We start from the raw sequence: 17,395 nt of genomic DNA, 5'->3' as shown, positions 1-17,395 counted from the left end.
CTTTAACCTAACCCATATCCATGGACCATAGACACATAACAATAACATAAAATAAACAAGATACCTAATACATATCGTACTAATTGGAGGGCACACGACTACTGAACCACACAACTACTGACCACAACCACACAACTACTGATGACCACTACTGACCGCAAATACAGACCACAACTACTTACCACAACTACTGAACCACACAACTACCGACTACAACTACTGACCACAACTACTGAGTCACACAACTACTGACCACAACTACTGAGCCACACAACTACTGACCACAACTACTGACAACAACTACTTACCACAACTACTGAACCACACAACTACCGACTACAACTACTGAGTCACACAACTACTGACCACAACTACTGAGCCACACAACTACTGACCACAACTACTGAGCCACACAACTACTGACCACAACTACTGACCACAACTACTGACCACAACTACTGACCACAACCACACAACTACTGACCGAAACTACAGACTACAACTACTGACCACAACTACTGACCACAACCACACAACTACTGACCGAAACTACAGACTACAACTACTGACCACAACTACTGACCACAACTACTGACCACAACCACACAACTACTGACCACTACTGATCACAGCTACTGACAACAACCATACAAATACTGACCACAACTACTGAACCACACAACTACTAAACCACACAACGACTGACTCAAACTACATCCCACAACAACACAACTACTGACCGAAACTACAGACTACAACTACTGACCACAACTACTGACCACAACTACTGACCACAACCACACAACTACTGACCGAAACTACAGACTACAACTACTGACCACAACTACTGACCACAACTACTGACCACAACTACTGACCACAACTACTGACCACAACCACACAACTACTGACCGAAACTACAGACTACAACTACTGACCACAACTACTGACCACAACTACTGACCACAACCACACAACTACTGACTGAAACTACTGACCACAACCACACAACCACTGACCGCAACTGACACACACAACTGCTGACGACAACTACTGACCGCAACTACTGAAACACACAACTACTGAACCACAACTACTGACCACAACTACTGACCACATTTACTGAACCACAACTACTGACCACAACTACACAACTACTGACCACTACTGATCACAGCTACTGACAACAACCATACAAATACTGACCACAACTACTGAACCACACAACTACTAAACCACACAACGACTGACTCCATCTACATCCCACAACAACACAACTACTGACCGAAACTACAGACTACAACTACTGACCACAACTACTGACCACAACTACTGACCACAACCACACAACTACTGACCGAAACCACTGACCACAACTACTGACCACAACTACTGACCACAACCACACAACTACTGACCGAAACTACAGACTACAACTACTGACCACAACTACTGACCGAAACTACTGACCACAACTACTGACCACAACCACACAACTACTGACCGAAACTACTGACCACAACCACACAACCACTGACCGCAACTACTCACACACACAACTGCTGACGACAACTACTGACCGCAACTACTGAAACAGACAACTACTGAACCACAACTACTGAACCACAACTACTGACCGAAACTACAGACCACAACTACTGACCACAACTACTGAACCACACAACTACTGACCGAAACTACAGACCACAACTACTGACCACAACTACTGAAACACACAGCTACTGACCACAACTACTGACCACAACTACTGAACCACACAACTACTGAACCACACAACTACTGATCGAAACTACAGACTACAACTACTGACCACAACTACTGACCACAACTACTGATCACAACCACACAACTACTGATCACAGCTACTGACAACAACCATACAAATACTGACCACAACTACTGAACCACACAACTACTAAACCACACAACGACTGACTCAAACTACATCCCACAACAACACAACTACAACTACTGACCACAACTACTGACCACAACCACACAACTACTGACCGAAACTACAGACTACAACTACTGACCACAACCACACAACTACTGACCGAAACTACAGACTACAACTACTGACCACAGCTACTGACCACAACTACACAACTACTGACCGAAACTACTGACCACAACCACTGACCGCAACTACTGACCGCAACTACTGAAACACACAACTACTGAACCACACAACTACTGAACCACACAACTACTGAACCACACAACTACTGAACCACACAACTACCTCCCACAACCACACAACTACTGACCACAACTACTGACTACAACTACTGAACAACAACTACAACTACCTCCCACAACCACACAACTACTGACCCACACAACTACTGAACCACACAACTACTGACCCACACAACTACTGACCCACACAACTACTGAACCACACAACTACTGAACCACACAACTACTGAACCACAACTACTGAACCACAACTACTGAACCACACAACTACTGAACCACACAACTACTGAACCACAACTACTGAACCACACAACTACTGAACCACACAACTACTGAACCACACAACTACTGAACCACACAACTACTGAACCACATAACTACTGAACCACATAACTACTGAACCACATAACTACTGAACCACAAAACTGCTGAACCACAACTACTGACCACAACCACACAACTACTGACCACAACCACACAACTACTGACCACAACTACTGACCAAAAACTATTGACCACTACTGACTATGGACGGGCATTTGAAATTATTTCACTATTCAAAAAATATGATTCAAGTAAAACTGGTAACACTTTACTTGACACACAGTGTCATAACACCTTAAGACAAAGTCATAACCATGTGATAACGGCTGACCTAACCTGTCATAACCTGTCGTAATATGGTCATAACATTCCATTACACCGTAACCTACAAGTGAACGGTATGTTTATGTTCTATAACAGTTTCTGAAATTGACCATGTTAAATTATTATTGCGCACAAATTGATGTCAGACATGCACCCACCCCAATGCTCTGTTGCTGAATACCGGGTTGAATGCAGAAGCAGATTTCAGGAGCAGGACAAGACACCCTCTTTTAGACTGATGATTGACATAAGAACATGAACATGTACTTGATCTGCCTTTTTGGCTTATTTGTTGATGATGTCATAATAATTTTTCACAGTCATAAAGTGTATTATCTTAGTCCAAGTAAAGTGACACCGTGTCATAAAGTGTTTTTTCTGCAAGTTACTTAAAATATGAATGAAAAAAAAAAAACATGACTGTAAAGAATTAATATCAACTGAAACAAAGGACTTAAGAAACAAACGTTCAAACGGAAGGAGACTTCTTGGCAGGGAGAAAACACGTTTGAATGAAGGTGTAAATATAACTGTCATAACAGTAATATGACCATATTATGACAGGTTATGACAAGTTATGGTTATGACCATGTCATAATGTGTTATGATGCTGGGTGTCAAGTAAAGTGTTACCATAAAACTTGTTAAACTTCCAAGCCCCACAGCTTTACTTCTAAAATTACCATCTAGTCCAATATTGTGATTTTTTTCAAGGGCTCTCAATTCAGCAGAGCTTTTAAATGAGTTACAAGAAGGTTGTCAGGAAAAGGCCCTGTTCTCTGCAACACATGGAAACAAATTCTGAATTCTTTCTATTTGTAAAGCCGTTATTGTCTGTCCACTTTGAATGTTTAATGAAGGCTTATTTCTATAAATTAAATGTAGCCTAAATAAATAATGAAATCAACAGATTTCGAAATAAATGAAATAAATATGATAGGCTATGAAAAAATTGTTACATACAAATTGTTACTTTCATATGGGAATTGTTTTAATAGCTTGTGAAATCATTAAATGCTATGTGTTGCGTTTGCAATTCAACATCGGCTAAAATTGGTGTAGGTCAAACAAGCAGTCTGACACGTTTACTAAACACGTAACCATCAGGAAAACAAGTCAAAACAATGGTTGGTTTCCACAATGGAACTTTGTTCTGCAGGAGACAAAAATATGCTGCAATTTTTTTTATCTAATGTTTATATACAAAAACAGGATATAGGAGCTTGAATGTACAATTCAAATTCGCACCACTTGTATTTTGGCAGGGAATAGGGAGCCTAATTTGTCGTCCGTTTGGCAATAAGGCGTAAATGTAGCCTATAATAAATTAAATCAATGATTGCTGTTGGTTTATTGGATTTTGTGGGAATGATGCTGTTACTTTTACTGCAACTCTCTATGTGGGGAGCAACTGGAGCAGACACCGGCCGAGAAGCAACTGTTTGTACATCCAATGCATGTTTCTCTTTTCACATGGAGGGAGTCAGCTTTGAAGACGCTCGATTGAAATGCCATGGTGACGGAGGTTACTTGGTAACAACTAAAGACAAAAGCGAGATAGCAGAACTTCAGTCAACCCTTTCACAGATCGACGTAAGCCATCGCTATTTGGACTTCAAATTTTGGATCGGACTGAAATTGCGTAAAGGCGACTGCATTATAAGGGACATGAGTCTCAACGGTTTTAAGTGGATATCTGGAGGGGAATATTCACAATATTCGAACTGGGAGAAGGAACCTCGCAGCACCTGCACAGAGGAGCGTTGCGTGTTGGTACATTTTTCTTTATGGAGTCGCAATGAATTGAAATGGACGGATGGATCTTGCAAAGACAAGGCTTTTTACTCGTGCAAATTCTATTTCAAGGGAATGTGTAAACCTTTGTTGTTGGCAGGAGGAGAGCAAGTGAATTACATGCTCCCATTCTCAGCAAATCCATTAAATGATGATAATAACATGACTGCATTCCCATTTGGAACATATGCTGATATAAGATGCAATGACAGTGATCACTTTTCTATTTGTAAATTAACGGATGGTGTCTATGGTTGGACTATCCCTGGTCCGTTTTGCGGCTCAGATAAACAGAACTGTGGGTATAAAAACGGTGGATGTGATCATTTGTGCGTTGATAGTGACGCTGGTGGTGTCCGTTGTGGATGCAAGGACGGTTATGTGTTAGGACAGGACACAGTATCATGTGGCCTAAAGGAATATTGTCACAGTTCTCCATGCCAGTACCAATGTGTAACAGGACCAACGGGCTTCTCGTGCGTATGCCCAAACGGCTTCCAATTGGATAAAGACCAATTTGGTTGTATTGATGTTGATGAATGCTACATTAATGCCTGCGGTGGTCATCATTGCATCAATACCCAAGGCAGTTACACATGTAGGTGCAAGGGAGGCTACACAATGGTTGATGGCAAATGCCACGATATAGACGAGTGCACGGAATCTAGATGTCCCCAAATATGTCTTAACTCTGAAGGATCCTTCTCCTGCCATTGCATCCCGGGGTTCACTGTGTCCGAGGACGGTCATACTTGTATAGACATAGACGAATGCTTCAGTAATCGATGCGAGGACAAATGCACTAATACCATTGGTAGTTTCAGGTGTTCCTGCCATCAGCACTTCCGGTTACACCCTAATGGAATCACCTGCGTTCGAGATGTGACTGTTGTCTCCACTGCGGAGACGTCAAGTGATCATAGAGACACTGACCAACACGACGAGACCATGGACACTATAACCATATCGCCGGTTGAATTAAAAATAGAGACTCAGTTCACCCACGGACCACCTCAAGACACTATTAGGCACGACATTACGCATGACATTACGCAGCACAGGCCGTCCAGCAAAACCATTGGAATGAGTGGGCCAACGCATAATTACAATTTGTTTAGCTCTTGGCTGTCTATTTGCGTCATTGCTTCTGTTGTTCCACTACTTATTCTCATTGCAGTAACCTCTGGTATTGTCATATTTCGATGTAGTAATTCAAAAAAAGAAGCGAGGAAGAAAATCGCCACTGCTGACAGTTATTGTTGGGTGGCTTCTGGTATAGAGACTCGGTTAGACACATTTGATGGGTCACTTGAAAGCACAGCTTGAAATTGTGTGAACTCTTGAAATGTTAAACGATAACAAATCTAAATAATATTCAGACATTGCATTACCTACTAAAATATATTTAAAAAATCGTTGAAGAATCTGAATACAAATGTTTTCTTTTTACAGCGTGTCTGAGATCATTGCCTGTACTTCATCAAAGCACATCTCCAATTTTAAGTATGTTTTATTCATAAAGGTTTAACAATGTTATTTCATCGTCATACACTCAACAACAAAAATGTTGGGTCGATTTTTACTATTTTCCTGAGTTCTTGTTATTCATGTATTTTTACCCAGCAGTGGGTTATTTCTTACTTTATTGCTCGGTAATCATAATTTATATGTTTTGCTATACTCCTTCCTATACAGTCCATTGCTGTGTGCAGGAAGTTAGTCCAGTCACGTTGTGCGTGGTTTACAGACCTCAGTCGGAGTCTCAACTCACTGTTGAGTTGGAGTAGTAGAATACACAGGGTGCCATTTCGAAACTTGATTGTGCATCAGCAGTTTCTCTTGTTATAGCCTATGTGGTTCACTGACGGTCACTCAATTAGCCTATGTCAGTTATCATATTTTTAGATCGATAATTTATTTTAGTTAGTCTAGCCAGCTATCTAATCTTGTAATACTCATATCTGAATTACCAATTGCATGTAGGGCACGTGCCTAGGGGCCCTGACCTCCAGGCGGCCCCATTGATTTTGTTACTCACTCTGTGTAGAATTGCAGAAAATCGTCTTTTAAACCTGCAAAAATGTCTCCCCCTCCATGGTGAAATGTGCAGAATTGCAGGAAATTATCTGTAAAACTGCAACAACAACAAAAACTTATGTAAAGCAAACATATTTGTTTACCTTTTCTAAATAAAATACATTTCCTGCTAACAGATCCTTATGTCGTGTTTAATCCCATTGGTGAATTAATGTGTAGTGTACTTGCATATATTTATATATTTTTTATTTAACCTTTAGGCAAGTCAGTGAAGAGCAAATTCTTATTTACAATGAAGGCCTAGGAACAGCGGGTTAACTGCCTTGTTCAGGGGCAGAATGACAGATTTGTATCTTGTCAGCTCAAGGGTTCGAGCTTGCGACCTTTACGGTTACAAGTCCAATGCTCTAACCACTAGGCTACTTGCCCCCCCCCTTCTTGCCCCACTCAATGGGCCCATATCTCAATAACGCATCATCAAAAACACAGCAACAACCACCCGACCTTGCTCTTTTTCAAGAAAACAACCCAAGTGACCCAATGCTTGCAACCCATCAAATGGGTCATCCAAACAACCCAACATTTTTTTGCTTCAAGTTCACAAATGACATCTTATTGATTACATCTTGTCACGGCTGTCGAAGGAAGAGGACCAAAGCGCAGCGTGGTGAGCGTACATATTCCTTTAATTTAGGATGACGCCGACAAAAACTATAAACAATACAAAAACAACCGTGAAGCTTAAGGCTATGTGCCACAAACAAAGTTAACTTCCCACAAAGAAAGGAGGGAAAAGGACTACCTAAGTATGGTTCCCAATCAGAGATAACGATAGACAGCTGTCCCTGATTGAGAACCACACCCGGCCAAAACATAGAAATACAAAATCATAGAAAGACAAAATATAGAATGCCCACCCCAAATCACACCCTGACCAAACCAAATAGAGACATAAAAAGGCTCTCTAAGGACAGGGCGTGACAGTACCCCCCCCCCCCCCCCCCCCCCCCCCCCCAAAGGTGCGGACACCGGCCGCAAAACCTGAAACTATAGGAGAGGGTCTGGGTGGGCATCTATCCGCGGTGGCGGCTCAGGTGCGGGACGCAGACCCCGCTCCACCACTGACTCACCCCACTTTGGCGGCACCTCTGGTGCGGGGACCCTCGTTGCGGGCCCCGGACTGGGCACCCTCGTTGCGGGCTCCGGACTGGAGACCGTCGCTGGGGGCTCCGGTCTGGGGACCGTCGCTGGGGGCTCCGGTCTGGGGACCGTCGCTGGAAGCTCCGAACTGGAGGTCGCCGTGGGAGGCTTCGTGCCGTGACTCCTCACGGGAGGCTTCGTGCCGTGGATCAACACTGGAGGCTTCTTGCCATGGATCATCACCAGAGGCTTCTTGCCATGGATCATCACTGGAGGCTTCTTGCCATGGATCATCACTGAAGGTTTCGTGCCATGGATCATCACTGGAGGCTTTGTGCCATGGATCATCACTGGAGGCTTCTTGCCATGGATCATCACTGGAGTGAGGAGACGTATGGGCAGTCTGGTAGGTGGAGCTGCCACAGGGCTCACCAGGCTGGGGAGACATACAGGAGGCCTGGTTCTGGCAGCAGGCACAGGACTCACCAGGCTGGGGAGACATACAGGAGGCCTGGTTCTGGCAGCAGGCACAGGACTCACCAGGCTGGGGAGACATACAGGAGGCCTGGTTCTGGCAGCAGGCACAGGACTCACCAGGCTGGGGAGACATACAGGAGGCCTGGTTCTGGCAGCAGGCACAGGACTCACCAGGCTGGGGAGACATACAGGAGGCTTAGTTCTGGGCGCAGGCACAGGACTCACCAGGCTGGAGAGACATACAGGAGGCTTTGTCCTTGGCAGAGGCACCGGATACACTGGGCCGTGGAGGCGCACTGGAGGTCTTGAGCTTAGAGCCTGCACAACCCGTCCTGGCTGGGTGGTTATCTTCGCCCTGCAAATGCGGGGTGCTGGCACAGGACGCACTGGGCTGTGCAGACGCACCAGAGACACAGTGCGCAGAGCCGGCACAGGATATCCTGGGCCGAAGAGACGCACTGGAGACCAGGCGCGCTGAGCTGGCACCATCCATCCTGGCTGGATGCTCACCCTAGCCCGGCAGATGCAGGGAGCTGGGATGTAGCGCACCGGGCTGTGAATGCGCACTGGAGACCCCGTGCGCTCCACCGCATAACACGGTGCCTGACCAGCTCGCCACGGTAAGCACGGGGAGTTGGCTCAGGTCTATAACCTGATTCTGCCAATATCCCTGTGTTCCCCCCCAAAAAAATGTTTTGGGGGGGGCTGCCTCTCGGGCTTCCTTGCTAACCGTGTTCCCTCGTAACGATGCCGTTCCGTCTTTGCTGCCTCCAGCTCCTCCTTGGAACGGCGATATTCCCCAGCCTGCCTCCAGGGTCCTTCACCGTCCAGGATTTCCTCCCAAGTCCATGAGTCCCCCTTACCACGCTGCTTGGTCCTTTTTTGGTGGGAAGTTCTGTCACGGCCGTCGTAAGACGTAGACCAAAGCGCGCTGAGCGTACATATTCCTTTTATTTAGGAAGACGCCAACAAAAACAATAAACAATACAAAAAACAACCGTGGAGCTTAAGGCTATGTGCCACAAACAAAGTTAACTTCCCACAAAGAAAGGAGGGAAAAGGGCTACCTAAGTATGGTTCCCAATCAGAGACAACGATAGACAGCTGTCCCTGATTGAGAACCATACCCGGCCAAAACATAGAAATACAAAATCATAGAAAAACAAAACATAGAATGCCCACCCCAAATCCCACCCTGACCAAACCAAATAGAGACAGAAAAAGGCTCTCTAAGGTCAGGGTGTGACACATCTGCAATTTAAAAGGTCTAATATACTTAAATGCAGTACGTTTTAATTTGCTCCAAGGGGGCTATACTAATATGGCTGGATATTTAAAAATGGCAAAATATTTCAATGCACCTACAAAGGAAAAAAATATTATTTATTCCCTTCAATTTACACTCCTTTCACTAATATCCAGACATTTCTGACAGCATGCCAAGGACTCACAAAAACACATTGTATCGGAGCACACACACACACGTGCACTTAATTGCAAAAATCTGTTATATTTTTATAATATTATAAAATTGTATTACTCTGACGAATTGCAATGAATTAAGGCGTGTCAACGAAGGATTAGAACATTTATGTTGAAATATGAATTAAAATAAACGAAAACACCTTGTGTGCCAAAACTGCGTGCAACTGACCACCGTGGTTAAAGTTTTCACTTGTGGCTGTGGGAAACAGTGGGGAAAAGTCACATGTAAAATCGGATATCTATGCCATGAAGGTGACACGCTTAAACGTTATAACTTTAGAAACAAATCTGGCAGTTTCCATTTCCTTCCTTCCTCTAATCTTTTGTCTCTAGGGTTTCTCCTTTCATGGTTTACTCAGTATAACTAAATGGATTTTGCCCTCCACGAATCCTCCTGTGATGTTTACTGCGATCATGGCAAGGAGAACGAATCCTTTTGTTGGTTTGATAACCATAATTATTATAACTATGTTAATGCTAACGGTGCGAGGGGAAAGCATTGAATCGACTACCTGCGTGTGCAAGGGGAACATTTGCAACGCTGTAACCCTGGGTGCTGTCGATTTCCAGACATCGGGGGAAAAATGCCAAAATATGGAAGGAGAGTTATTGACCGTTCGATCTGCAGCATCAGACGAAATTATTGGAGATTTACTTGTAGGCGTAACGGGAGACTTCTGGATCGGATTGCGCCTACCAGCTGACCGATGTAGCAACATCGAATCGAAATTGAGAGGATACCAGTGGGCAACTGGATTTCAAGTCACAGAATTCAGCAACTGGAAAGACAACGTAAATATCTGCGCTCCACGGTGTGTGTCCGTTTCTACCGATCGAATGTGGACAGAACGACCTTGCCAGGAAAAAGTCGAGGGATTTTTGTGTCAGAATGTTCATAAAAGCACGTGCCAAACACCGCATATGGAGGCTCAGGAGTTTTCTTTTCTAGACGTCATCTATAGTAATGAAGGATGCGCTGGGGCTCCATGCGAACATTTATGCACAGAGGCACCAGGGGGCTACAAATGCTCGTGTTATGAACGCTATATTCCAAGAAGCGAAAACCCCAACTTGTGTAAAATGCACTGTCCTTTGGCCAAATGTCCAGTAATATGCGACAGACACAGCGCTGGGACACAATGTGATTGTCCTAGTGGCTTCATAAAGAGTGATGATTATTGCCAAGACATTGACGAATGCGAGAATGGATATTGTGATCAACGTTGTGTTAACACGTTTGGAGGTTTTGTTTGTTCATGCAGAGCAGGATTTTCCCTTCAAAATCTCGTTAAATGTGTCAAAACAGACGGAAATGAAAGTGTTCCCTTAACAACGCCTGTACACAGCGACTTTTTAGCGCCAGGTTTTAACTTTACAAATAATGTATCATCAGCAACAGCGGGGGGGTTTCTTTGGGTATGGATTTTCATTGCAGTGGCGGTCATAGTGCTGATACTTGTTGTTCGGTATTGTGTTATTAAGCGTCATGAGCAGAATGTTGATAGCCAACAGAGATGTAATGATGAGGCGTTATAGAAACCAGTGACTGCCACATTAAGGAATGAGCAAAAGCTACTCAAGTTGGGGAGGGGGTTAATGATACTGTTGTTCAATATTACTTGTATAGCCATGTTGTCATAAATGTTATGAAACCTAAATAAAGATGTCTAAAAGAAACAACGAATGACTTATAGCATTTCCATATGTAGAACATTCTCATAATGGTTTCTAAATAGTGTATGATAAAAAAAAAAAGTATAAACGGTTTATGAATAGTAAAAATTCAAAATAAAAGTTAACATTTCGTTGATGGATAGATACCCTACAAATGATGCATAAACATTTACAGACAAGGGCATATGGTTCTTTAAATCAAAGTAAAATAACAATTGGTTGCTTAATGTCACGGACCATTAATGCTTTTGATAATATTAAATGTGGCCTAATTATTATACTGCTAGTGTTATAATTAGTACTACACTATGAATTGTCAACATGTACAAGCTGAAGGAGGTCCTGAGCTTAGCCATGATGTTGTATTCAGATTTGGTAGAATCACTTTTTTCTGTTGTTATTATCAGTATTGTAAAATGAAGCCCCAAGAACATCCATCAGGGACACATTTTTGTTACTTTATTTGGTCAAATAAAAATATATATCATAGATACAGCAGTTTCTGTCTTAATATTTACAATGACCTCAATTTGTCAAAACAAATGGACAAACAAATCAACGTGCTAATTTCACTTGGCCCATTGACTAATCAACTTCTGCATGTAGATGTGGTGTACTAACATATTTTACAGTGTAAGAAAATACAATGAGCAGAAGGTGATAGCCAAATCGGGACATTCGGGGGTAATGCGCACGGTGGAGATTTGGTCTGGACTCTCCACCGTCGTTGCACCGATGGAAACTCCCACACACCTACCTGAGCACTCCTCTGACCACCCCTTTAGAGCCCTCTGTTGCCACGAAATAGTGGGGTTGTGAAAGGCCAACCAGGGAATCCCCAGCACCACCAGAAACTCAGGGGAATCAATGAGGAAGAGACTAATCCGCTCCTTATGACCCCCCTGCGTAACCATGTCCAGTGGAGCCGTGGCCTCCCTGACCACCCCTGACCCTATCGGTCGACTATCTAGGGAGTGCGCGCGGAAGGGTTTGTCCATCTGAACCAGGGGAATCCCTAACCTATGCGCGAAACCGCGGTCCATAAAATTCCCCGCTGCGCCTGAATCTACTAGCCCCTTATGCTGGGAATGGGGGGAAAACTCAGGGAAAGAAATCAACACATACATTTGACCAACAGGGGGCTCTGGGTGAGCCTGGTGCTGACTCACCTGGGGTGTCCGAACAGTGCTCGGCCTGCCGTCTCGACTCCCAGACGAGTCCCTCCAGCACCGGTTAGCAGTGTGCCCTCTCCGACCACACCTAGTGCAGGAAGGGGCTCCTCCTCCGATCGCACTCGCTGCAGCACCCCCTAACTCCATGGGGGTTGGCGCGGAGGCGCTGGGGGGTGGAACCAACAGGACTCGATCCGGACGCCAACGTGTAGCCAGCAAGTTGTTCAACCTTATGGACATGTCCACTAGCTGTTCCAGGGTGAGGGTGGATGCTAGCTCCCTGCGGACGTCCTCCCGTAAACTGCACCGATAGTGGTCAATCAGGGCCTTGTCATTCCACCCTGCGCCAGCGGCCAAGGTCCTGAACTCCAGAGCGAAGTCTTGTGCACTCCTCGTCTCCTGCCGTAAATGGAACAGACGTTCACCCGACGTTCACCCTCAGGTGGATGGTCGAACACAGCCCGGAAGCGGCGGGTGAACTCTGGGTAGTGGTCCCTCGCTGAGTTTGGTTCATCCCAGACCGCGTTGGCCCACTCCAGAGCTTTGCCTGACAGGCAGGAGACGAGGGCGTTCACGCTCTCACCTCCCAAAGGAGCGGGTGAACGGTTCCCAGTTAAAGCTCCAGTTGGAGCAGGAACCCCTTGCACCCGGCCGCAGTCCCATCGTACACCCTCGGGAGCGCGAGCCGAATACCGCTGGGGCCGGACAACATCAGAGAAGGTCGTGGTGCTGGTTGGAGTGTGGCTGGTGGAGGGGTAGGAAGGCCACCCCTCTCCCATCTCTCCATCGTCGCCATCACTTGATCCATGGCGGTCCCCAGACGGTGGAGAACGGTGATGTGGTGTTGCACACGCTCCTCCATGGAAGTGGAGAGCGCGTCAGCTCCTGCTGACTCCATTTAATTACGGTGCGGGATTCTGTTAGGTGCCTCCTAAGAAGAGGTAGGTGCAGGAGTTAGGAGCAGGAGAGCAAGGAATTCCAGTTTGCACAGTCGTTTATTATAAGTCCCAACCCACCAACAACAGGCGAGGAAAATCCCGAAACACACGGAGGAGAAACCTCTACTCCTAACACAGTACCAACGGTACAACGACTGTGAGGGATAAAACCCTGTGGCGCAAACATGCACCCCTAACAGAGCTAACACAGCAAAATAATCCCGCACAAAGACTAGCAGGCAGCGGAGGTTAATAAACCCACCGAAATTAACTAATCAGACACAGGTGATAACAACAACAGACAGACACAAATGAAAAGGAAAAATGGATCGGTGGCAGCTAGTAGGCCAGCGGCGACGACCGCCGAGCACCGCCCGAACAGGGAGAGCAGCCACTGTTACGGCTGTCCTCGCTGACAGAAGGTGGGGACCAAAACGCAGAGTGGTTAGTGTTCATTCTTTTAATGAAAATCAACAAAACACTTCAAAATACAAAAACAACCAACGTGACAAAACCGAAACCGTCCTGTGTGGCAACAAAACCTCCACAGGAACAAACACCCACAAAACACAAGTGAAACCCTGGCTGCCTAAGTATGATTCTCAATCAGGGACAACGATTGACAGCTGTCTCTGATTGAGAATCATACCAGGCCGAACACAAAATCCCAACATAGAAAATCAACCATAGACAACCCACCCTACTCACGCCCTGACCAACTAAAACAAATACATGACAAAGGAAAACAGGTCAGGAACGTGACAGAACCCCCCCCTTAAGGTGCGAACTCCGGGCGCACCAGCACAAAGTCTAGGGGAGGGTCTGGGTGGGCGTCTGTCCACGGTGGCGGCTCTGGCGCTGGTCGTGGTCCCCACCCCACCATAGTCAACCCCCGCTTCCGTGGCCTCCTCCCAATATTCACCCTCCATGTCAATCCCACTATTCCAAAGGGCAGTAACAGACTGAGGGGTAGCACCTGACTGAGGGGTAGCACCTGACTGAGGGGTAGCACCTGACTGAGGGGTAGCACCTGACTGAGGGGTAGCACCTGACTGAGGGGTAGCACCTGACTGAGGGGTAGCACCTGACTGAGGGACGGCAGCTCCGGGCTGAGGGACGGCAGCTCCGGGCTGAGGGACGGCTCTGGCTGGTCCTGGCTGGACGGCTCTGGCTGGTCCTGGCTGGACGGCTCTGGCAGGTCCTGGCTGGACGGCTCTGGCTGGTCCTGGCTGGACGGCTCTGGCTGGTCCTGGCTGGACGGCTCTGGCTGGTCCTGGCTGAACGGCTCTGGCTGGTCCTGGCTGGCTGACGGCTCGGGACAAACGGGCAGCTCTGACAGCTCGGGACAGACGGGCAGTTCTGAACAGACGGGCAGCTCTGACGGCTCGGGACAGACGGGCAGCGCTGGGCAGGCAGACAGTTCAGACCACGCTGGGCAGGCAGACAGTTCAGGCAGCGCTGAGCAGGCAAGCAGCGCAGGCGGCGTTGGGCAAACGGCCGACTCTGACCTGCTGAGGCGCACAGTAGGCCTGGTGCGTGGTGCCGGAACTGGAGGCACTGGGCTGGAGACACGCACCACAGGGAGAGTGCGTGGAGGAGGAACAGGGCTCTGGAAACGCACTGGAAGCCTGGTGCGTGGTGTTGGCACTGATGGTACTGGGCTGGGGTGGGAAGGTGGCGCCGGATATACAGGACCGTGAAGGAGGACACGCGCTCTTGAGCACCGAGCCTCCCCAACCCTACCAGGTTGAATGGTCCCCGTAGCCCTGCCAGTGCGGCAAGGTGGAATAGCCCGCACTGGGCTATGCAGGCGAACCGGGGACACCACCTGTAAGGCTGGTGCCATGTACGCCGGCCCGAGGAGATGTACTGGAGGCCAGATATGTTGGGCCGGCTTCATGGCACCCGGCTCGATGCCCAACCTAGCCCTCCCAGTGCGGCAAGGTGGAATAGCCCGCACTGGGCTAAGCACGCGTACTGGGGACACCGTGCGCTCCACCGCATAACACGGTGTCTGACCAGTACAACGCCCTCTCACTCCACGGTAAGCCCAGGGAGTTGGCTCAGGTATCCAACCCGGCTTCGCCACACTCCCCTTTAGCCCCCCCCCCCCCAAGAAATTTTTGGGTGAGCCTCTCGGGCTTCCGTGCTAGCCGCGTACCCTCATACCTCCGGTTCCTCTCTCCGGTTGCCTCTGCTCTGACCAACTAAAACAAATACATGACAAAGGAAAACAGGTCAGGAACGTGACAGCCACATTTTTTTTTTTTTTTTTTTTTTTTTTATATATATGTTTTATTATTATTATTTTTTTTTCAGGGGTGGATCAGCTTAATATTGCGGAAAGAATGTTGCTTCCAATGTAATTGTCTGCATCATTTCCAATCCCCCATATTTTTTGGGGTAAATATATATATCCATACACGTATGCATACATATACACATATATACATACACATACCTATATAGACATACATACTTTTTTAAAGAATATACCTTTATTATTATTCCCCGCAAACCCTACCACCGATCCCCCAATTGGAGTAAACTGATAAACATTTCTGTTTTTACCTTCAATTTATACATCTTATACACATTTTACAGACACAGTCTACTTTATAATAGTTCTCTCTTGTTTGTTCTTAGTCCTTCCTCTATTTCTGTTGTCCATCCAGTTTGATTTCCACTTGTAACTGTGCTATTTCACAAAAGCTCCGCCCCTATACACATTTTACAGATCCCGTATGGTTTACATTGTTTATCTTGTTATTAGTCCCACCCTTCAGCTCCACTCAACCCTTCCCATTTATCTTCCAACATCATCCATTTCGGATTTTTATTTGCCATACATTTTTCAACTGTGCTGTGATGCTTCACAAAAGATTTGAATCTTCCTATTCTCATAGCTTCCACGGATTGTAAATTAAAAATAAACATTTTTGCTAAAATAATTATTATATTATTGATTGATTGACTATGGCTTTTCAAATCCCCCAGTATTGCTATCTGTAGCGTTAGTTCTACGCAAATGTTGCAATTCTTCCGCCATTCCTGGACCTGTGACCAAAAACGAGCTACATACGGACAATACCAAAATAAATGATCTAGTGACTCTGCCTCCTCACAGCAGAATCTGCAGAGCTGGGAAGATTGTATCCCCCATATATATAACATTCTATTAGTTGCAAGAATTTTGTACAGTAATTTAAATTGAAAAATTCGAAGTTTTGAATCCGGCGTTGTTTTGCGTATCAATTCATAAACCATGTGCCATGGAATGGGTACATCAAACATCTCTTCCCAACTATTTTGTAATTTATATGGCACAGCTGTCATGTTTTTGGTCCTTAAATAAAATTGGTATATGTTTTTATTTATCACACTTTTCTTTAACCATTTATGTTCTTTAATATAGGGCCGACATACAAGTTCCTTACTTTTTTCCCCTTCTACTTGCCTCTTCCATTTTTGTGGTAATGCTGCAATTAATTGGTTGTAATTTTGGGTAGAGCAGACATTTCCATATGTCTGTGTTAGCTGCATGTGTGACATTACTCCACCAGTCCTATATATGATATCATTCACAAAAATTATACCTTTTTTAAACATTTCTTCGATAAATACAGTTTTTTTTATCAATTACTATATTTGAATTTAACCACAATATTTGTTGTACTATTTGTTCGGTCCTTTCAGGTGGATTAAACTGAAATTGCAACCAACTTTCTAAGGCTTGTTTAAAAAATAAAGATATTTTGGAGATTATTTCCTTTTCAAACAACCGAAAGTGAGCAGGTGTAATCTGAA

The 17,395-nt window shown here is 45.6% G+C and overlaps 2 protein-coding genes across 2 annotated transcripts; both read left to right on the top strand.

The window, feature by feature from the left end:
• Positions 1–4,225: 4,225 nt before the first annotated feature.
• On the top strand, positions 4,226–5,768 carry LOC120023722 (complement component C1q receptor). The gene is given in 2 exon segments (XM_038967789.1): positions 4,226–5,644; positions 5,647–5,768. Coding segments are annotated over 2 exon segments (1,527 nt in total). The 5' UTR covers positions 4,226–4,239.
• Positions 5,769–10,193: 4,425 nt separating this feature from the next.
• LOC120023693 (thrombomodulin) lies at positions 10,194–11,937 on the top strand. Its single transcript, XM_038967747.1, has one exon. It carries the CDS (start codon positions 10,204–10,206, stop codon positions 11,338–11,340), a length of 1,137 nt encoding a protein of 378 aa, XP_038823675.1. The 5' UTR covers positions 10,194–10,203; the 3' UTR covers positions 11,341–11,937.
• Positions 11,938–17,395: the final 5,458 nt, after the last annotated feature.

This window comes from Salvelinus namaycush, chromosome 28 (assembly GCF_016432855.1).
Source record: "Salvelinus namaycush isolate Seneca chromosome 28, SaNama_1.0, whole genome shotgun sequence".
NCBI classification, from domain to species: Eukaryota; Metazoa; Chordata; class Actinopteri; order Salmoniformes; family Salmonidae; genus Salvelinus; species Salvelinus namaycush.
This window is presented reverse-complemented; position numbering and strand designations above follow the sequence as displayed.

Excerpts from the sequence above, each read along its gene's own strand:
- LOC120023693 (XM_038967747.1), top strand. The coding sequence starts at position 10,204 with ATGTTTACTGCGATCATGGCAAGGAGAACGAATCCTTTTGTTGGTTTG.